This window comes from Aulostomus chinensis, chromosome 20 (genome assembly GCF_037954235.1).
Source record: "Aulostomus chinensis isolate RoL2024-O1b breed Wild chromosome 20, RoL_Achi_v1.0, whole genome shotgun sequence".
NCBI classification, from domain to species: domain Eukaryota; kingdom Metazoa; phylum Chordata; class Actinopteri; order Syngnathiformes; family Aulostomidae; genus Aulostomus; species Aulostomus chinensis.
The window spans coordinates 350,001-371,461 of NC_141339.1; the positions used below are offsets into that span (position 1 = coordinate 350,001).

Here is a 21,461-nt window from a genome sequence, read left to right on the forward strand (position 1 = left end):
GGTTATCTGGTGACTGGTTACCTGTCTACTTGTCACCTGATGACTGAACGCTCCTTAAACCAGCTGAGGGAACAAAGTTGGCACCCAGAAGAATCCAAACCAAGCACCAGAAGTTGTTTGAATCATTTTTTTGGTGACGTCCGGTTCCAAACATCTCCATGTGTCCACTAAGGTGAGATTTATCAGTTCAGCTGAACAGAGAGTTCATGATGTGGATGTGACATGAAACTGTCAGGAAGGTTCCTTCATGCTCAAACACCTGCTGAGCTCCTCAGAGAAGCTCCAGAGGAACCAGGGGCTGATGGGGATCCCCACTGAGGCAGACGCAGACGGCGTGATGGGAGCGCCGCCATCCTGCTGAAGATCAGACACCAGTGGGCTGGTCTGCCTTTGGTCAGGCGTTTGGGTTGGTGGAAGGAGAGGGAACACACACACACACACACACATCGACAAGTGTTGAAGTGCGCCGACTTCACCGGTCCGTTGATGAGAAGAGACCAACCGAGTCGTCTGCTTCAGACACATCAACCCTTTGTGTCACCCAACAAAGCAGACACAGATCCGTCTGCAGACCCACTGCAGGCACCGGGAGAGTGCAGCAGAGTCTGAATAAGATATTCACAAACAGTGAATATATGCTTGAAGCCACACCTTTTTTGCATACGTAATTTTACACTCATGCATATCACACTTCTTGATCAGTGCTCCTGCCTCCTGCACAGTCAGGTCGTCTTGTCCTGTTGTTCTTGTCATTCAGCCTTGACAGTTCGGGTGCGACTAGCAGCCTGCACAACTTAATACAAACAATCACGTCATGTACTGATACACAATCAACTCCTGATGTGGTGGTGCCATGTGAACAGAACAGGATCAGCAGCTCATCATCTCACACAGGTAATAAAACTACAATTTCATATGGACACATACTGGCCCTGAATCTGTCTCGCTCCCTCATCACTTGTGTTCTCTAATCAAAGCTGCTGCTCAGAGTCACGCCTTTAACCGCCATGTTTTATTGGTACGAGGAAATGACCAGCAATCCTCATCCCTCCAGACCAGCGTCGTTAAACGGACCGCATGGCTCCTCCAGAGAATGTGGAGAATGTCTCCCAGCCTGGCCAATACACATCCAGTCTTAACGCTCATCCTGGCCGGCCATCCACGCCCCACCTCCTCACATATGAGGTCCATGTATGAGTGAGTTTAGGAGCCTCCTTTCTGGGGGGGTGGGTCTGCAGGACCCCTGAGGGTGCTGGATGGCCCACCTCCTCCTCCTTATCTCACCTTTAATACTATAATTGAGCTCTTTCATACAAAACATCCTGTAAGGTGTGTTTGTCTAGACACCATTTAGAGCCCCTCTGCATTCCAAACTGGTGGCCACGCCCCCTCCAGCAGGACGCTCATGCATGTTTGACTCAGGTGACTGGTCTCATACCAGTGAAACAACCTAGATGCTTTAGTTCTAGTATACTGTTTGAGACAACAGGCCTCATGCCTGAGTGGTTCCATTCATCATGTGTTCTAAAAGCAGTCTGGTCAGAGGTCAACTCACCGTGTTTGTGCTGTGAAACATTAAACTACTTTGTGGGGAAACGTGTAAAAATAGTCGATGTTTCCTGTGCGATGGTGGTGACGTGGTGGTGCCATGCTGAGACCCTCCAAGCCACCTTAATCCTCCTCCTTGGCTTTATCTTCCTCTTTTGTGCTCCCAGCTTAGCGGGCCCAGGCCTCCAGCCGTCAGCACCACGCTGGGTGACTGAAGATCACCACTGCTTAAGAAATGTGAGAGGAAAAAGACAAAAGCAGCTGCTGAGGCATCATCAGCAGTGGCTCCTCCCACTGAGGGTGCAGGCCACTCCCTCCTATCTGCGGGAGCTTCTTTCATAGTTGACTGCAGAAAGTTGCAGATTACTGGTCGAATCAGAACCAGACCGCCTGGTCCTCCTCGTACTCTGCAGGAGCATCTTGTCTGCCGTCATCAGCCCGCGGACCTCATCAGAGTGACCCCCCAATCTTCAAGAAACCAGCAAGATGAATTTTGATGACATTCTTGTCCAGATTGGAGGTTTTGGGAAGTTCCAGAAGACCTTGTATGTCTGGATCTGTCTCCCTCAGATCTTCCTGGCCTTCCACATGCTGGTCTCTATCTTCACAGGCGCCGTTCCTCCTCATTTGTGCCGCTCCACGTGGCCCCCGGCCAGCACTCCGGCCCCCCCTAATTTCAATTTCAGCCTGTTTTCTCCCGGCAGTGGTGGCCCCCAGGCGTCATGCTTGCCGCCTTGGAACCAGAGCGGAGCTGCAGCCGTCGGTGGCGGGGATCCTGCTGAGAGCTGCCGGGGGGGCTGGGAGTACAGCACTGAGACCTTCCAAAGCACCGTGGTGAGCGAGGTGAGTGACACTTGTGATGCGCTGCTTTACATCATCTATGTCTCCATTTGGACCCATTGATCCTGGACGCTGCTGTGAGGAATGAAGAGGTTGTAGTGCTCTGGTGACATGTGAGGCACAGATGGCCCCCCCTGGGGTGCAGGGTGCACCCCCCCCCCCCAAAAAAAAAACCCCAACACACACGCACAGCAGTTATATGATCTCAATGATGCAATTTCACATGGTGCACGCGACGGTTGGCCTGAGACTTCCAGGTCTGGACTTGTTTCCTCGCTGAAGGGTTCTGACAGGGAGGGGGGCTCTCAGGCTGCAGGTGGTCTTCCACAGCTAAAGGTATGTTTTTTCTTGCAGTGGGACCTGGTGTGTGACAGCGCCAGTCTGAACGTCCTGGGATCGTCCACCTACATGTTCGGGCTCCTGGTTGGTTCGGCTGTGTTTGGCAGCTTAGCTGATAAGTAAGTTTGCCAACATACATCTGGTATCAGGTACATTGCCCCCCCCCCCACATTGTTTAACATCCGACTGGTGGAATTTGAGATCAAAAGAATGAAGTCGATGGGTGTAACCCAATGTTGCTACGACGCTAACCGCCAACACAGGAAACTGAGCAAATGAACAAATATAATGAGATCATACACACCAATAACAGCAGATGTTAGCGTGAGGACGCACGGAAGTCATCAGGGTGTGGTTCGTTAACAACTGAAGGTGGAACCAGCCGGTGTCAGCTGATGTCTCACCATACAGGTGGACACACAGACCAGATTAGAAGAGGAAGGAACGAAACATGAAGCCACATTCTTCAGCGCAGTGAACCGAGGAAGAGAGCAGCTGATTGCAGCAGCAGATGAACTGGAGGGCCGTCCAGCGCGTCTGCTAGGAACTTTGGTACAAGCTGAAGCGTCTTGTGTGGTTGCAGGGTCGGGCGCCGGACCACTATCCTGATGAGTCTGGCCCTCCAGGTGGTCTTTGGCCTCGGTGCTGCTTTCGCTCCAGACTTCTACATCTACACGGCTCTTCGCTTCGTGGTGGGAGCTTCAGTCTCTGGCGTCATCATGAATGCCTTCGTACTGGGTCAGTCTCACTCACATTTCTCAAGGAACTTTCATTTTCTCACTTTTGCTCTGATAAAAGGGTTTAACCGACATTGAATCTGATGTCATGTCGTGTCATGTGATGTTAACAGTGTCTGTGGCTAGATCCAAGTATTCCCTCCTGTCCCCTTCTCCTGGGTCACGGGGTCAAGTGAAAGTGGTTAGGAGCCGGGAGTGAATGGCGGTGGTGCTGAGAGAACACGAATTCTCACCTACCAGTGTTATGGAGCAGCGGCCATGTTGCTGACGTGTCTGCCTCATGGAAGTACAGTGTTCTATAGATGGACTACAGAACGGCCATCTGAGATTCTTCACATGGTCTGTAGTGAAAATAGAACTTCATCACTGAGGCTGAACTTGAAATAAAAGCGGTCAGTCACAAGCTGCCAGGAAATGATGTCACACTGAGAATGTTTGCTGCTCCTGTTAATCATAGTCATCCCAGGTATTACTGTAGGAAATGATTGACATCTGAATGAATGACAGGTGTGTTAGTCTACTAATCTATTGTGCCATTATCTCATCATTCTCAGTGTCAGCGTCCTCTGGTTGCTGCGGTAACGCCTCTCTGTCACCAGCAGAGGGTTAAAGGGTAGCAGCGTGCCAGCAGATGATCAGAGATCAACACGTCTATAATGAGTTAGAGAGGAAGATTCTAGACTTGCTCTTTGGGAAAAGTGCCTTGAGAGGGCTTTTGTTGTGATTTGACGTGAGATAAATAAAGATTGGTTGATTAATTGATAATCTTCATGGATGTAGTAAACGTGGGCAGCAGCAGGAGGCTCCAGCAGCTCCAGGCAGCCTCAACATTTGTGATGATTGACACCTCCAACACGCCGCCGCCCAGCAGCCATCCTCCTCACAGCTGATTGGTTTGTGGTTGCTGTTGATGTGATGATGTCAGGACCACAGAGGCTGCTGAAGTCCTTCTACACGCGTCCGTGCGAGCAGCAGCAGATGTTGTTGGACACAAGCAGCAGAACTAAAACTGTAGTTGTCAACTCTCCAGAGGAAACGCTGCTCCACCTGGAGCTGCTGGAGAGGAAACCATGGTGGTTCTGGTTCTGGCTTCAGTTCTGGTCCAATCTCTGATGAACCGAACCCAGATTCCCCTTTGCTAGAACAGCAATCATGGAGGTTTGTGGGAGCTGTTCTAACCAGAAGAACAAATCCTCCCCTGGAGGCTCAAATATGTCTGATGGTGGTGCTGATTGGTTGTTGTGGTGAACAGCTGAGTGGGGCGTCACCGTCAGAGCTGCTGCAGCAAGGAATTGTGGGACGGCATCGTCTCCTCTCCTTGCAGGAAGATGCTTTCAAATTCAATTAAAGCTGCAAGCAGTGTTGAATGGCCTTCGCACCCTTGCACATGTCAGGATGCGGCGCAGTGGGAGGGCTTCTGTCCCAGGCATGACGATGTTTCAGACCTTGGCTGACAGCTGAGGTTCAAAGTGCCAGAATGAGTATGGAAGATTGAAGAAAGAAATGGAGCCGACACAGCAGGGTCTTTGCTCCTTTGGGGCTCAGGCCCCAAAAGTTAATTCAGTACAACATGAACATGGACTGGTGACCTGTCCAGGGTGAACCCCGCCTCGTGCCCAGTGTCAGCAAAAGGGCTGACTCACCCCTGCTGGCCTGCTGAATACTGGCATGGGGTGAGTGTGTGTGTCTGGGTGGGGGTGGGGGGGGTGTAAACTTTGATTTCATGGTGCCTTCAGGTGCCACCTGGCGGCACTTTGAACCATCTTCAATATTCAAGTCTGAGGGTTCTAACATGCTGCCTTGTGACCCGCCCAGGCACAGAGTGGACCGGGCCCAAGCAGCGGATGCTGGCTGGCATCATAACCGACTATTTCTTTGGTTTCGGCTACATCCTGCTGGCCGGGGTAGCGTTCCTCATCAGAGACTGGCGTAAACTGCAGCTGGCCATTTCAGCACCAGGGTTCCTCTTCGTGTTCTACATCTGGTGAGTAGCAGCACCGACCAAGACAAGGCCACTGATGACCTCAGGAAGAAGTAGTTTTGTGGTTCTGGTGTTAGTGTGGAGATCCATGTCCCTCCTGTCATCCGTCTGTCCTCTGCTGGCAGACAGGAAGTGACATGTTAGTACTGCGTCTGAGCTCCATTAGTGTCACCTGACAGATCGTCCTGACATTTTCAGGGTGTTGCCGAAGTCAGCTCGGTGGTTATTGGCCAACAACCGGATCGAGGAGGCCTGGGAACTGATCCAGAGAGCAGCGCTGATGAACGGGAAGGCTCGCAGCAAAGATCTGGAGATGTGCCAGGTAGGAGGAGTTTATAGTATGGACTAAAGATAAAATCTCAGATTTTTTTCACAAAAAATTTGATTCGTGATTTTTTCGGATTTTGGTAAAGAAAACAAGAAGTACAAGAAGTGACAGAGAGAACGCAAAGCAAGTTCTGCTTTCATTTGATCAAAAACTTAACTAAAGGAGTTTGTGGGTTCTAGCGGTCTCGGCTGGGTGCCTCTGTTTTAGATGCTGAAAAGAGTTTGTTGTGCTGCTGCCTTTTGTTGCGATGGTCTTCAGACAAACTTTGCAGCGTGCAGTCACCTGTTCGTCTGTCGCCGCAAACCCAAATCAGTTCCACACCACTGACAAACCTCTCACTCTCGTTAGCCATGTTGCTGCTATGCGTGGACTGGAAACAAGGGTGAGGGGTGAGGGGGAAAGCTATGGAAGCTCCTGGAGGTCAAAAGGTGCACCATAGCAAGAGGAGTAAAAACTCAGATTTTTGTATTTTTTGAGTTTTCCGCAACAAAAAACTCAAATTAATCGATAAAATCGAGACATCACCCAGGCCTATTTTGAAGTGCATTTGTTTGCTTCACTCTGGAAACCTTCTCACTGACTTCCCACCACTAGACAGTTGTAATCATTCTAACAATCCGCTCTGGATTCCCTGATTCAGCAGATCTTTAAAAGTGTGGAGAAAATGGAAGAAAGGCAAAAGCACTCATTCATGGACCTCATTCGAACGCCAAACATGAGGAAGCAGTCTCTGGTTGTCTTCTATCTCTGGTGAGTAGCAGCAGATCGTACTCTCTTCCGCCTGAGAGGCCTCCAAACGAGGCTATTGAAGACTCTCGTAGCATCGCCATCAGCGTCCTTCCGTGGCTTGTCAGCTTGTGGCTTAGATAAGCACACTGTTGCGGTCTGTTGTCTGTTTTTTTGCGATCAAATTTTTATTTTCATTTTCATAAGGTCCAACAGAATTATAAAATATTTCAGGGGATACAATATGATTAGGATGGATTCTCAAAGAAAGACAGTTGGCCAGGACAGAAGAACGTGTCATGGGAAAGAACACAGTGAAAATATTGATGATCACAAGAACAGTGGGTACAAAAAAAATTGAGTTACCTGTTTTTTCAACTGAATTAGGACCGTTTTGCACTGCTGAATCTAAAAATGACTCCATTTTTCTCAATCAGGTTAGGTTTTTATGCTAATTTGATTTTGAAAAATCTGATCTTCTGACGAAATGGATTACATTTTTGTGACATTATCAGTTGATTTTTAATATTTCTCATTCAAAAAAGGTTTTAGAAGAAAAACTAGTTTTCTAACAAAATGTATTGATTAAATGTTACATACTTCAATTTCTGTAAATTGAATAGTCGGCATTGACAAAGGTTAGTACATTTAAATTGAACATTACGTCGCCATTGTGCAAAATTCAGGACATGAACTTCCGTTTCTTCGACCCCCTCGAATGCTCGGCATGCTCGGATGTCTCTCTTCAGAGTCCAGCAGCCATCATGACTGCGTCCCAGCGTCCCTGATTCCTGGTTTCCGTCTCTTTGAGGCCCTGATGGAATCTCTCCCCCTGTTCATGACTCATTGATCCCAGATTCTCAGGAAATCAATCCGTATGCGAGAATAAGTAACGCATTTTGACGCTCATGTTGCATCCACGGTTTCTGAAAGCAGTCAGCATGTTGGTGACAAGTTCTGCATAGTTGCTGTTCTTGTTGTTGCCAAGAAAGTTCTTCATGACCAGAACAAAAGCCTTCCATGCTTCTAGTTCCACTTCGTTCACTGAGTTTTCAAACTCAGGATCTCTGATCAGCTGACGGATTTGAGGACCATCAAAGATGCCAGCTTTCAACTTCTCTATGGCCAATCCTGGAAAAGCATGGCATAAGTAAGTGAAGCAGCCACCATCCTTGTCCAGAGCCTTGGTGAACTGTTCTCTCAAGCCGAGCTTGATGTGCAGCGGTGGGAAGAGTATCTTATCTCTGTGTACCACAGGACTGTTGATGACGTTCCCTGTTCTCCAGCTCCTCCTGCACAGGCCAGTCCTTCTTTGTGTAGCGCTGAGCAGTGTCCTACTGTCCCACATGCACACAAAGCATGAGTACTTGGTGAAGCCCGACTGTTGTCCCAACAGAAAATTCACCTTCTTCAGGTCACCACAAATGATCCACTCATGCTGGTCATAATAAATCTTCTCCAGCGCATACGTGACCGCTTCATACTTCTCCTTCAGTGTCGTCACGTGAGCAAGGGGTCCTGAGGCAAACTGGTTGCTGTTGTGTAGCAGAACACATTTCAGCAACCACTTGCTGCTGTCAATGAACAGTCTCCCATCTTTGGACTCATGCTGTGGCACTCCAAGCTTGTGCAGAAGCTGAGCAATATCTGTACAGTACACCAAGTCCTTCTCTTCAAAGAAAAAATGGAGGAACTCTTGATGTCTGTTGTGGTAAAAGCTGATGCGAGCACTGTCAGAGAGAAGGTTCTTTTCATTCAATCTGGATGCCAGTAGCTCGGCAGAAGACTTTGACAAGCTGAGATGGCGAACAAGATCATTTAGCTCCTTTTGGGAAAAAGGATGTGGAGCACCATCATTAAGAACCTCTCCTTCTTCATCATCTTCTGGAACACTGGAGGAATCCTTGTCACTGATGTCTGGAAGTTCTCCAAAGACAGGTACTAGAATTTCATCACAGTGAGCTACAGGACGACGTGCTGATTCAAGATCAGGATACTTGAGGCTGCTGCGGTTCTTTCTGTAGATCCCAGTCACATCAATCGCGCAGAAGTAGCAGTCAGTGACATGGTTTGTCAGCTTCCTCCAAACCAGGGGAATTCCAAACTTCAGACATTTTTTCTTGCCTTTGGTCCACTGACGCAGATACTCGGTGCATGACATGCATCCCATGTGTGGCACCCAAGCTTTATCCTGGTCACCAAGTTTAATACCAAGATAAGTATGGTAAGCACGCTTTATGGAACTTGTGACGAGATTGCTGTTAGGAACAATGGTGTATTCACCGCAGATGTAGCAGAATACGTCAAGATCTTCTAGCCTAACCCGTTTCATTCACTTGCAATATTAAAAAAACAACAATTAGTCATAAATTGGCACATGTAAAATCTCCAGAACTCATTTATTGCAAGACATATAAAAGAATTTTGCATCATATGACATGAAAATACCTGTACATGTCAACAAAAATGTCAAAAAACAAATATGTAGCTTAATTCAGAAAGCTGACCTGATTGAACAAAACCAACGTGATTTTTGGATTCAGCACATCAAAATTATCCTAAATCAGCTAAAAAAAACTTGAACAATAAATTTGGTGTTGACCAGTGTAATAATAAAATAAAAAAGAGGAAAATTAAATAGATAAACATTAATGATAATGAAATATAAGAATAAAAATAACAGTTACATTCATAACCTACAAAAATACATCCATGCAAACAAACATAGAGACAAGACAGATAACTTTTGTTGTGATTTGGCGCTTCATAAATAAAATTGACTTGACAAGACAGAAGGGATTTGACATCTAGAAGGACTGGATGAGAGGTGAGAGACAGTGGGGAAGTCAACTTACAGCATGTTTTCAGAGAGTCAGCGGTGCTACGGCAGGAGCTAAGGCTGCCTTCATTAGCACCATTAATCCGAGCTGTTGAAAGCTCCACGTACATGATGTCCAAAAGAGAGAGAATCCAAGACTGAGTAATCAGAGAATGAGGCGGCTTCCAACGAGTTGCAATCATTTTCTTGGCTGCTGTCAGTCCAACAAAAAGATGACTCTCTTTTTGAGTTCAGAAACACTGAGGATTGACAGATTATTTAGAATCAACACACATGTAGTTACAGGTACTGTATCATCTATCAAATCTGACAATTTGGATGCAATGTTGCCCCAAAATTGTCTAACAGGAGGACAGTCCCAGAACATGTGAATAAATGTGCCCTGGGCTTTCAATGAGCCCAGACTACAACATGGCTCATTCATAATTTTCATGTAATGGAGTTCTCCAGGGGTTAGCTATGTTCTGTGTAAGACATTAAAGTGCGTTTGCTGGTGATCTGGATTACGAGATGCTTCATGAATGCTGGGCCACATTGCGTCCCAATCAAACTCCTGAGCAAGGTCTGGGCAATCTCTCCTTAGGGAGTGACACAAGTCTGTTACCTGCAAAAAGTGGTACAGTTTGGATACCATACTCTTTGGTCTGTTTTGTTTAGTCAATAAGTCTCATGGTTGGGTAGGTAAAGGACACGCCATGCACACGAAGCCCTGACCTTCGTCGTAAATAAAAAAAAAAAAAGTGGAACCTGGCGGATTGAATGCATCCTTAATATCTGCAAAAGAGAGTAATCCAAAATCGTTATAAATGTCTTTTAAATAGTGAACACCCTTCTCTTCCCACTGGGGAGCACAGATAGATCTCCCCCCAATTAGAACTGCCTTGTCATTGAATATTGGAGAAAAGGTGTGCCACTGGCAGGAAAGATGACAAGTTAGAGATAATGGGGCCAAGGCGTAGTTGACACTTTTTTTAAGAAATGTTGCTGAAGAGAACATCTTGAAGTGTCCATGGCTGAACTATATTGCTCTCTAGCGTGCGCCAAGAGACAGAAAAATGAGAATCAAACCAGGAGCAGTGTTGTTTTCGTCACGCTGGACAAAAACGAAAATGACGATGTCAGACCCTTTTTTCCTTTTTTTTAAAGCAGCCCTTCTAGTAATCTAGCATGTTATGAATAAAACCCTGTCCATTTGTGGACGGGGGGCAGGTGGAGTGCTTTGACCCGTGTTTGTGGGACTGGGAAACACGGGAGTCCTCAGACCTGCTGCTGTTCCCTGTCTAAGCAACACACCTGGATGCTTTAACCAACAACAGCAGCTGAAGCCAACATGGAGGACATGAGGTCGTTCACATGGAAGTCAAGTGTGCTTTTATTTAGTTTATCCTGTTTTATTGTGATACAATACTCCTATTGTGGGCCAGTGTGTTGTCTGCTTCTGCAACAAAATAATAAAAGTAAAAGGTAGAGAGAGAAAAAGAGGGGAAACTCCCCTTTGAAGGTGGATCAGTTCAGTGCTTCATTCTAACACTGGAGTGGCCTCTTCAGTACACACACATCTTTATTGAGAGGAGCTTTGATATTTGACTGAAACCTTTGAGTTTTGGTCGACTAAAACTAGACTAAAACTATCAAGGATAGAAATGACTAACATGTGACTAAAACTAAGAAGCATTTAGTCCCAAAGACTGAGACTAAAACTAAATCTAAAATGCCTGCCAAAAACAACCCTGACCAGGAGAGCAGGGGCCTGAGCACAAACGACCAAGAATAAAGTTCAAAATTAGGGACGGCCAGGCCACTATCCTCCCTCCTTCTCTGAAGAATTGACAATTTCAGATGCGGCCGCTCCCGGTTCCAAATGAATTTGGAGGCTGCACATTGGAGCTTGCTCCAGTAGTCAGATGGAGGGGGAAGAGGAACCATAGAGCTTACGAAATTGATCCAGGGCAGAATATTCATTTTTACAATCGAGATACGGGCTCGAACAGACATAGGGAGGTCCAATCATTCCTGGTGATTTACTGTCTGCATAGCCTTTGCTGCTTCCCACAGCTCTTCTAATAAAATCAGCTTATCTAAGTCAGTAGAACTTGTATCTGATAGCTGGGGCAGATGTAATCGTCTTAAAAAATTATCACATTGATTTTTGTCTAAGTACACCTCTGATTTGTATAATTCAGAGTAACTGAACCATAACGTAACCATAACTAGGCTTTAACTGAACCATAACGTAACCATAACCAGACTTTAACTGACCCATAACTTAACCATAACGTAACCATAACTAGGCTTTAACTGAACCATAACGTAACCATAACTAGGCTTTAACAGAGCCATAACTGAACCATAAGGTAACCATAACTAGGCTTTAACTGAACCATAACTTAACCATAACGTAACCATAACTAGGCTTTAACAGAGCCATAACGTAACCATAACTAGGCTTTAACTGAACCATAACTTAACCATAACTTGGCTTTAAATAAGCCATCACTAAGGATTAAATGAGCTGTCATTAAGCTTTAAAGTAGCCATCACTAGGCTTTCACTAGGTTTTAAATGAGCAATGACTGAACCATAACTAGGACTTAACTGAACCATTACTAGGCTATAAATGAGCTATAACTTAACTATAACTAGGCCTTAAATGAGCTGTAACTGAGCCATAACTTAGCTATAAGTCAAGTCAGTTTTATTTGTGTGGCACCAAACCCCAACCAAAGTTCTGTCCTGTCTCTTTCCAAGTAGAGCAGGTCCAGCACCTCCCTCCTTCAATGAACCTCCACCCAACAATTCTCCATCAGCAGCACATCCTGCAACAGCAGCCACCAGAACCTTCCTTTACCAGCAGGAAGGTGGAGCAGATCCAGGATCAGTGGGGACGGAGAGAGAGCAGGAGAGCAGGACAGAGACAAAGACAGAGAATGGAGGAAGACAGGGAGACAGAAGGAGAGAGAGGGACAGAGATAAAGAGAGAGAGACAGGAGGAGAGACTGATGGACAGAGACAAAGACAGAGAATGGAGGAAGACAGAGAGACAGAAGGAAAGAGAGGGACAGAGATAAAGACAGAGAATGGAGGAGGACAGAGAGACAGAAGGAAAGAGAGGGACAGAGATAAAGAGAGAGACAGGAGGAGAGACTGCTAGACAGAGACAAAGACAGAGAATGGAGGAAGACAGAGAGACAGAAGGAAAGAGAGGGACAGAGATAAAGAGAGAGAGAAAGGAGGAGAGACTGATGGACAGACGGGGACGTGAGCAGGTGGAGCTACGGGTGGCAGCTGGAGCCTCTTCAGGTCTGGAGCCTCCTCCAGCAGCACCAGGATCTGGGATGAGGGGAGAAGAAGAGGAGTTAGTAACACGTCTGAGGACAGGAGGAGGAGAGAGAAGCCCAGTGCATCATGGGAGATCCCCAGCAGTCTGAGCCTATAGCAGCAGATCTAAGGGCCAGCCTAAGCAGTCCTGACTATAAGCCTGATCAACAAGGAGGTCTTAAGTCTGCTCTTAAACATAGAGAGGGGGTCTGGGTCCTGGACTGAAACTGGGAGACGGTTCCACAGGAGGGGAGCCTGATAGCTGAAGGCTCTGGCTCCATTCTACTGTTAGAACTCTAGGAACCAGCAGGAACCCTGCCTCCTGGGAGTGAAGGGTTCTAGCTGGATCATAGGGGACTAGGAGCTCTGTCAGGGATGAAGGAGCCTGGTTGTTGAGGACTTTGATGGTAGAAGAAGAATTTTAAATTCTGGTCTGAATCTGACAGGGAGCCATGCAGAGAAGCAGTCCAGGAGATACCTGGTCTCTGCTACCAGTTCTAGTCAACACACGGCAGCAGCGTTCTGGACCAGCTGGAGAGTCTTTAGGGACTTATTAGTCCAGCCTGGTAGGAGGGAGGTGCAGTAATCCAGCCTGGAAGTGACAAAAGCAGGGACTAGTTTTTCTGCGTCTTCTTGAGCCAGGATGTGTCTGATCTTAGCGATGTTACGTAGATGGAAGAAGGCGTCCTGGAGGTTTGTTGAATGTGGGAGTTAAAGGGTCCTGGTCAAAGAGAACTGCTAGGTTCCTACGGTGGTGCTGGGGGCCAGGGTGGTGCCATCCAGGGTACCTGTCTCATCAGATCAGGTGGTCCTCAGGTGAACTTCAGTTTATCAGAGTTTAATAAAGGAAATGATGGTCCTCCATATTTCCTGTCCTTCAGACAGGCCTCCAGTTCAGTCAGCTGGTTTGTTCCATGTGGATCATTGATGAGTTCAGCTGAGTGTCGTCTGCATAGCAGTGAACATTAATGGAGAGTTTCCTGATCATGTGACCTAGAGGAAGCAGGTACAGGGTGAAGAGGACTGGTCCAAGCACAGACCCTTGTGGAACACCAGAACTGACTGTAGTGGTCTCAGAGGAACCATCATTAACTAGTACCAACTGAGATGACCTAGTAAATATGACCTCCAGTAGGAGGTCACCGGTACCTTTGACTAGTTCTGTTTCTGTGCTAGGATGAACCTAGAACCTGACTGAATCCTCCAATCAGCTGTTGCTGTGGAGAAGTCACAGAGCTGTTTAGCAGCTGCTTTCTCCAGAACCTTGGAGAGAAAAGGAAGATGTGATGTTGGTCTGTAGTTGGTAGAACTTCTGGATCCAGGCTTGTTTTTTGAGGAGGGTTTAATTCCTGCTACTTTGAAGGACTGAGGGACGGAACCAGATACCAGCGCCATATTGATCATATCTAAGAGGGAGGGGCTAACGAAAGTAGAGAGTCTTGGAGCAGCTTAGTTGGGATGGGGTCTAGGAGACAGGTGGAGGTTTAGAGGAGGACATTATTGAACTGAGCTCATGAAGGCTGATGGGAGAAAAACTATCCAAGTGTGTGTCTGGTCCTCCAGCTGCCTCTAAGGTTCTGGGTTCTAGGAGCCATGTTGTCAGCTGATGGCAGCAGGAGAAGAAGTTTCTCTCTAATCAGGAGAATTTTGTCATTAAAGAAGTCCATGAACTCTTTGCTGCCCAGGGAAACAGGACTACTTGGTTCAGTAGAGCTGTGGCTCTCTGTCAGTCTGGCTCCAGTACTGAAGAGGAACCTGGGTTGTTCTTGTGTTCCTCTGTTAGTGCTGAGTAGTCGGCTGCTCTGGTTCTACCAAGGGCTTTCTTCTAGGTTCTAAGGCCATCTTGCCAGACTACATGTGACTCCTCCAGTTTGGAGCAGCACCATCTTCTCTCCAGTTTCTGGTTTCTTGTTGAAGCTGTCAGGTTCCAGAACCGTACCAAGGTGCTTGTTTCCTTGGATTCATAGTTTTCTGTTTTAGTGGGCCAGTAGAGTCCAGAGTTGTTGCTAAGGTGCTGCTGCTCTATGGATAAAATGATCAGTTTGGGAGGGACAAAGGTGGACAACAGCGCCCTCTGTTACAGTGGGACATGACACTGAATTTAGCACCAATGGAACCACTTCCTTAAATCCAGGTGTGGCCTGATCAGACAAACATCTGGAAACTACAGTTTTCCTGAGTGGAGTGTAGTTGATCAGTCCAAATTCCAAAGTGATTGATTGGTGGTCTGATAAAAGCGTTCTGTGGAAACACAACCAGATGTTCAGCTTCAGTTCCACATGTTAGGAGGAGGTGGAGGTGTGGTTGTGACAGTGAGGGGGTTCATGGACAGACTGATGGACACCAGTTGAGTCTCGGAGAGAGAGAAATGCAGTGCCAGACTGTGGTTATCAACATCCTCATGAATACTGAAGTCTCCTCCAATCATGACTTGATCTGATTTAGAACTAAACAATCGAAACTCTGAGAATCCAGATCAGAATCCAGAGTCAGGACCAGGAGGACGGCCCTCAATCATCAATCAGAGGCTGGAGAGTTTCCAGGCTGGAGGAGACAAACTGAGAATCAGGCTTTCAGAGGAATGGAAACTTCTTCTGGTTTGGGATTTATTACTAAACTGGTGTCAACAATGGCAGCAGCGCCACCTCCTGGGCCAGAGCCTGGAGGAATGTGAGTGTTCCTGTGACTGGAGGAGTGGATTCATTCAGACTAGCATCCTCATCGTCACCAGCCAGGTTTCAGTGAGACTCAGCAGGTCAACACAACTGTCAGGTATCACTTCATTCACTGGTTCAGTTTTCAGCCTCAGAGGTCTGATATTCAATCGTCCTCATCTAATTCTGATATTCTGTTGAGTTAATTTAGTGGTTGAGTTAACTTTGATGAGGTTTTTCTGATTGACTCCTCTACAGTAGAACTGGAGTGAATAAACTGACGTGGTCGGGGGACAGACACAGTCTCTATGGGGTTGTGGGTGGGTGACTGCCCCCTAGTGGACGTGCACAGAAGTGTGTAAGACGGCAGCTCTGCCTCCTGGTCTGAACTCTGGGTTCTCAGGGTTCTGGTTCTATTATAAACTGGGCCATATTTCTGGAAATGAATGCCGTCCCTCCTAATCAGACCAGGTCTCCCCCAGAAAGTTTTCCAATTGTCTATGAAGCCCACTTGGTTTGCTGGACGCCACCTCGACAGCCAGCGGTGGAACGATGACATGCAGCTAAACATGTGGTCGCTGGTCCGGTTAGGCAGGGGTCCAGAGACACTACGGGGTCCAACTATATCGTCTAACTAGGCTTAAATGAGCCATAACCATAACACCAAGCCGAACCTCCTAAACAGAGTTTGAAGGCATTAATGTAACTTCCTGTCTGCTACCTCTGACCCAGGTTCGCTAATGTGCTGGTCTACTACGGACTCTCCCTCAACATCTCCGACTTTGGAATAAACATCTATCTGACTCAAATGATCTTTGGCCTGGTGGAGATGCCTGCCCGTACCATCACCCTGTTCACTCTCAACCGCTCCCGCAAGATCTCCCAGCAGGCCTTCCTGGCGGTGGGCGGCGCCGCCTGCCTGCTTACGATCTTCATCCCAAATGGTGTGGACCCATGCCAAAGATTTGACGACGTCCCAATAGAGACATGAATATGTTGACCCTCTCTGACCTCTCCTCTAGACCTGCTCGTCATCCGAACTGTCCTGGCCATGATCGGGAAATTTGGGATCACAGCGTCGCTTTCTATCATTTATGTCTACTCGGCGGAGGTGTTTCCCACTGTTATAAGGTCAGTGTGAGAGCCCAAGTTGATATTGCTTGCTTGTTCTCTTAGCTCAATGCTGAGGTTTTTAAGTCTGTCTCAGCTGGCGGTGCTCTTCAGAGGCTCGCCAGCAAACCAGTATTGAGGTCGACATTCCCCTCAGGAAAATGTGAGGAGGAGCTGGAAGAGAGAATTCCCTGATCACTGCTCACATTTCCAGCTGCTGGAGCAGTGCTGCAGGTGGAATACACCAGTCAACCGTGACATATGTGTACCCCCCCATCCCATTCAGAAACCATATCAAATTATTGTAAGTTTTGAGCCAATCACAGACCGGATACCATCACCACACTCATCAACAGGGCTAGAATGTGAAATGTGGGCAGGACTACTGACTGTCTACCTTCTCTCCACCTTGCAGACAGAATGGAATTGGAATGGGTTCTGTGTGTGCTCGGACCGGCGGGGTGCTGGCGCCTATGATTTACCTTCTGAAGAGCATCAGTCCGCATGCTCCCATGATTCTGTGTGGCCTCTGCCCCCTGCTGGGATCAGTGCTCACCCTGCTGCTGCCAGAGACTGCATACAAGCCTCTTCCTGACACCATTGAGGATGTGGAGGGCTCCACCCACAGGTCCGTAGCATTGCTTACTCATCACACCATATACATCTGATGATTATGACAATTAAGGCTGCTTTCAGACCAGATTAGCAGCCGTGGTGATGTGAGTGTGTAACCTGATACTTGCTCAGGTCTGTCATAGTCACCTGGACTGGTTCAGGTTCTCCTCCCCTCAGGAGGGTTCTTCAGTTCTGGTCTCTGGTGAGGAGTTGCAGGCTTTTATGACTCTGTGTGGGCGTGACCTTCTACAGGGTCATTAGGTCACATGAGGGTTGTTGACCCAATCGTTACCTAAGTGCTTCGTTAAGGGCTCAGGTGTGGATGGGTGTGGAGTTCCTAGGGGGGGCTCAGGACCGTGTTGCAGGTGGGAGACAGGTAGTGATGAGGCCTCCTCTATTTGGGGACCTAGATGGCCTCTCACTGTCTCGTCTAGTCCAGATCTGGACCTGCTGTCCCTGCAGGAACATCAGGTGGACTGTCTGAATGTTGACTCTGGTTCTAGACCTAGAACGTACAAATGGGTCTGAAAGCAGGTTCACCACAGATGCTGGAGGGGTGTGTGAGGAAGAAGCTGCGTCATCTGATTCAGGGATCTGGAATAGAACGTCTTCCATGTTCTCTTGTCAGGGAGACGGATGCGGTGTGAAGCCAGCTGTCTCTGTGGAGGCCTGGTTGCGGCGGCGTCAGGATGTTCTCCAGTTACAAACGTGGATGCTTCCAGTGGAAGTGAGTAGAGTTGGGAGCTGCTGCAGATGTGCTCAGGTACCAGCGTCCTACCACTCAAGTACTTTGGTTCACCATTTTTTTTACGTTTGTTTTTTGTAAAGTTACTGTTGTAGTATTTTCATGATGAAATAAACGACTCATGGTCATGTTTTTATTGTATGATTCTGATCAAATCACAAGTGTGTGAAGATGAAGAATCTGAAGTGACTAAACGTCAGATTATTGGAATTTCAGTCCCACTAAAACATGGGTTGCAAACAAGATTCTACAGGAGACTTCAGGTAGGACAGAGACGTCCTGCCGAGGATCCTAAACTAACTCAGATCAGGCCCCAGACGCCAGTTTATGTATCAAAACCACGACCGTTATAGTCTTTATATTCTGTCATTGTGTTTGAAAAGGATGAAATTATCCTTCCATCCCTCCATGTTCCCCCTCTTCTCCTGTTCAGGGTGGTGGGGGTGGAGCCTATCCCAGCAGCCTTCCCCCTGGACAGGTCACCAGTCCATGGGAGGGCCAACACATAGAGACAGACAACCATTGGCTCTCCCAGCCACGCCTACGGTCAATTTAGAGTCTGGATTAACCTGGTCCCTCTTGATGTCTTTGGACTGTGGAGGAAGTTGGAGTACCAGAGAGAACCCAGCAGGAACAGGGAGAACATGGAGACTCACCCAGAAAGACCCCGTGCTGCAGCCGGGGCTCCACCCACAACCTTCTTGCTGGGGGCCACAGGGAGGACCACTGCTCCACTGGGCAGCCGGATGAAATTACAATGAAATATATTATTTTCATCATTTCTGCGGGAGGATGGACCCCAGACCTCACCTTGAGCCTAATAATCCAGAACTCTGGAAGGATGACAAGAAAAACATTCGTTCTTCCACTGAAACAAACCAATACATTCTGGTTGTGGTGAGTCCTTAGTTGTAGGTAAAATAAGATGTGCACACACCTGGTGGGTCCTGGATTCAAGAGAGGACCAGTGAAAAGGAACCAATCCAGACGCCAAGGGGAGACCCCCTTGGACCTGCAACTGTAGAGAGTCTCCATCTTCAGATTGTACATAGATATACGTGAGACCCAAAACACAGCTGCGGCCGACCAACCTTTCTCCCCACTTCAAAGCTTTTTAGCCAAGACTGAGCGCCACCTCCTAACCCAAACTACTTAATACAGTAAATGGACTCATGTTTATACAGCGCCTTTCTACCTTAGCGGCACTCAAGGTGCTTCACAGTCTCGTCTCATTCACCCGTTCACTCACAAAAACACACTGATGGTGGAGCTGCCATGCAAGCACCAACCTGCTTATCAGGAGCAATCAGGGGTTCAGTATCTTGCTCAAGGGTACATGGACACGGTCACCGGGGTCCAGGATCGAACCAGTGACCTTTCAGTTGCTGGACAGCCACTCTACCTCTGAGCCATGCCAGCCACATATGCTGAATAGTTAAAGACTGACATTGAGTCTGAATCGCAGCAGCACAGAGAGGATGAGGCAGGACGTCTCACACACACACACACACACAAACACACACACACACAAACACACACACACACACACACACACACACACACACACACAAGAGACACACAGATGGACACCCCATTGCCCATGTCTGGTGCTACATGATATTGACAGGAAAGCCGAGCCATTTGAAGGCCACAAGTGGGTGGGGCCAGCCATCGCCATGTGGGCCCAACAGCGTGCTTCCTGAGATGGGCGTGAAGCTATAGGTGGGCTAAGGCTTGTATTCTAAGGCTAACATGCTCATAAACTACAGCTAGCACACCAGTCTGGATCACCTGGCACCTGGAACTCCCTTGTTAGCTTGAGGTAAGTTAACCTGAAACCTGAAAAATCCCAAAACTTTGAATAATCACTCATCCATCACTGAGACCTTAACTATGAAATTGATGCTTTGATTATAACCTTGCATGGATAATTAAAAAAAAAACATGTCCGATGTTGCTGTGAATCCACCTACCTCACCATGTAAGGTATCTGTGTGCCATTTTCATCCAACAGTGCTGGTTTGTCATGTGGTGTCCTGCAGGGTTCTGTCCTTGGCCCCTTATTTCCTCATATGTTCTGCTCCCCGGGCAGAATATTGGTCCGTTTGAGAACATTCACTACCACCTTTATGCAGATGATATGCACCTGTTCTGGCCATTTAAAACTGAGAAGGTACTTACATTTTCCATTTTGTATTTTAATGGACTGTAAATTACTGCCTGGAGGCCATTCAAGTTTGAGTGTTTGACAACTACATTCAGTTTCATAATGATCAAACCGAGGCCCTGACTTTTGTCCCAGATGACATGATTCCCACTATTACGTCCAACATTGGGTCACTGAGTACTTGTGTCCAGCACGTATTGATATGTACCAAGTCCTGGACCTGTCAGCCAGCTGACTGCATCAGATTTCTTTGAGCTTTGAACCCAGTTCAGATCTCTGTCCACTGCCCAGCAGGAAATCATCACTCATGCTTTTATTTGAACTTTTTCAGGACATCCTAGTACCATGAAACTGGTTGGCAGGACATGTGGTTCTTCAGTGCTTTAAAGCATTTGGCTGCTGTTCATGCCATTGGGTGTCTGTGTTCGTGTGGTTGCAGTGGTGCTGTCAGCTGACTGTAGTTTGAAATGTGATTCCAAAGTGACTGACTGTCCCTAGAAGTCCTTTCAGGGCTGACTTGGTTTTGGTCAGCTCTGGGGCCTTCGCTTGTGACAGCATATCCAACTCGAGAAGAGTAAGCCTCAGGTTCACCTCTCTGGCACAGCTGAACGCTTTTCTTAAGTTGCCGTCACGTTCCTCAGTCGTTCTGCCTCTAACCAGTACGTCATCAACTATGAGTGCCCACCAACAACCAGCCTCCCTGGGGTCCTTGAACACTTCGCTGGCAGAGGTGAGCGCGAGGGGCCTTCTCAGGAACCTGCATTCACATAATGGAGTGCTAAATGTGGTCCGTGACAATTTGTGGTTGGCTGAAGTCTGCCCAAAGGATCTTTGAATCATGACCCTGGGTGGAGTGGGGCTTCACCTCCACCAAGGCCTCCTCCACCTCCTCCCAGCCCTGCTCCACCCCCTCCTCCCGGACCAACTCTACCCCTTCCTCCAAGGGCCTGCTCTACCTCCTCCTCCCAAACTGACAGCCTGTTAACTCCACTGTTTGATTACACGCCTCTACATACCAGAATGAAGCTGAACACGCCCCAACACATGGTGCACACATAGAACATCCGCCTGGCACCACGGATCTCTTGACTACTTAGTGGTGATCGTTAGTTGGTTATTTAAAATTTAGTGTTATTACGTCTTTTCATGCGAGGACTGAATGACAGAAACGAGGTTTGGAAATTTGTACGTTGATGTCTATATATATCTTTATATGGTCATCTTTCCACCACATTTTTGGATTAAAAACCTCAAACAAAATGTTGATTCAGGGAAGAAGTTCCTGCATAAGAGATCAATAACAGAAGAGGGAACATTTAATGAATTCAAAACCAGGGAGAAGTCCTTGAGTTGAAGAGAGCAGGAAATGTCCCTAGCAAGAATTACATGCACATTTTGAGGGGAAAATCTTTCTGTATGTACAAGACAGAAAGATTGATAGAGAAGCTTATATACAGAAGGTTCTAAATAGAAGGTTCTCTATAGAATGTTATATAGGAGGTTCTGTAAAATGT

General features: G+C 47.3%; 1 protein-coding gene across 5 annotated transcripts in view; it reads left to right on the plus strand.

The window, feature by feature from the left end:
* Positions 1-20,996, plus strand: part of LOC147242130 (solute carrier family 22 member 6) — a 25,171-nt gene extending 4,175 nt beyond the window's left edge. Inside the window, exons 1-12 of one of the 5 annotated variants that reach the window (XM_086188721.1) lie at positions 1-894; positions 1,716-2,391; positions 2,743-2,846; positions 3,311-3,465; positions 5,280-5,448; positions 5,644-5,767; positions 6,414-6,523; positions 16,043-16,254; positions 16,333-16,441; positions 16,836-17,048; positions 17,664-17,798; positions 18,214-20,996. The exon at positions 1-894 is cut by the window's left edge and continues 512 nt beyond it. In XM_086188721.1, coding sequence (XP_086044847.1) covers positions 2,035-2,391; positions 2,743-2,846; positions 3,311-3,465; positions 5,280-5,448; positions 5,644-5,767; positions 6,414-6,523; positions 16,043-16,254; positions 16,333-16,441; positions 16,836-17,048; positions 17,664-17,682 — 1,572 coding nt within the window. In that variant the 5' untranslated portion in view covers positions 1-894; positions 1,716-2,034 and the 3' untranslated portion in view covers positions 17,683-17,798; positions 18,214-20,996. Of the gene's footprint in view, positions 2,392-2,742; positions 2,847-3,310; positions 3,466-5,279; positions 5,449-5,643; positions 5,768-6,413; positions 6,524-16,042; positions 16,255-16,332; positions 16,442-16,835; positions 17,049-17,663; positions 17,799-18,213 lie in introns of all 5 variants that reach the window. The other 4 variants (XM_086188722.1, XM_086188719.1, XM_086188718.1 and 1 more) reach the window with 4 other exon arrangements.
* Positions 20,997-21,461: the final 465 nt, after the last annotated feature.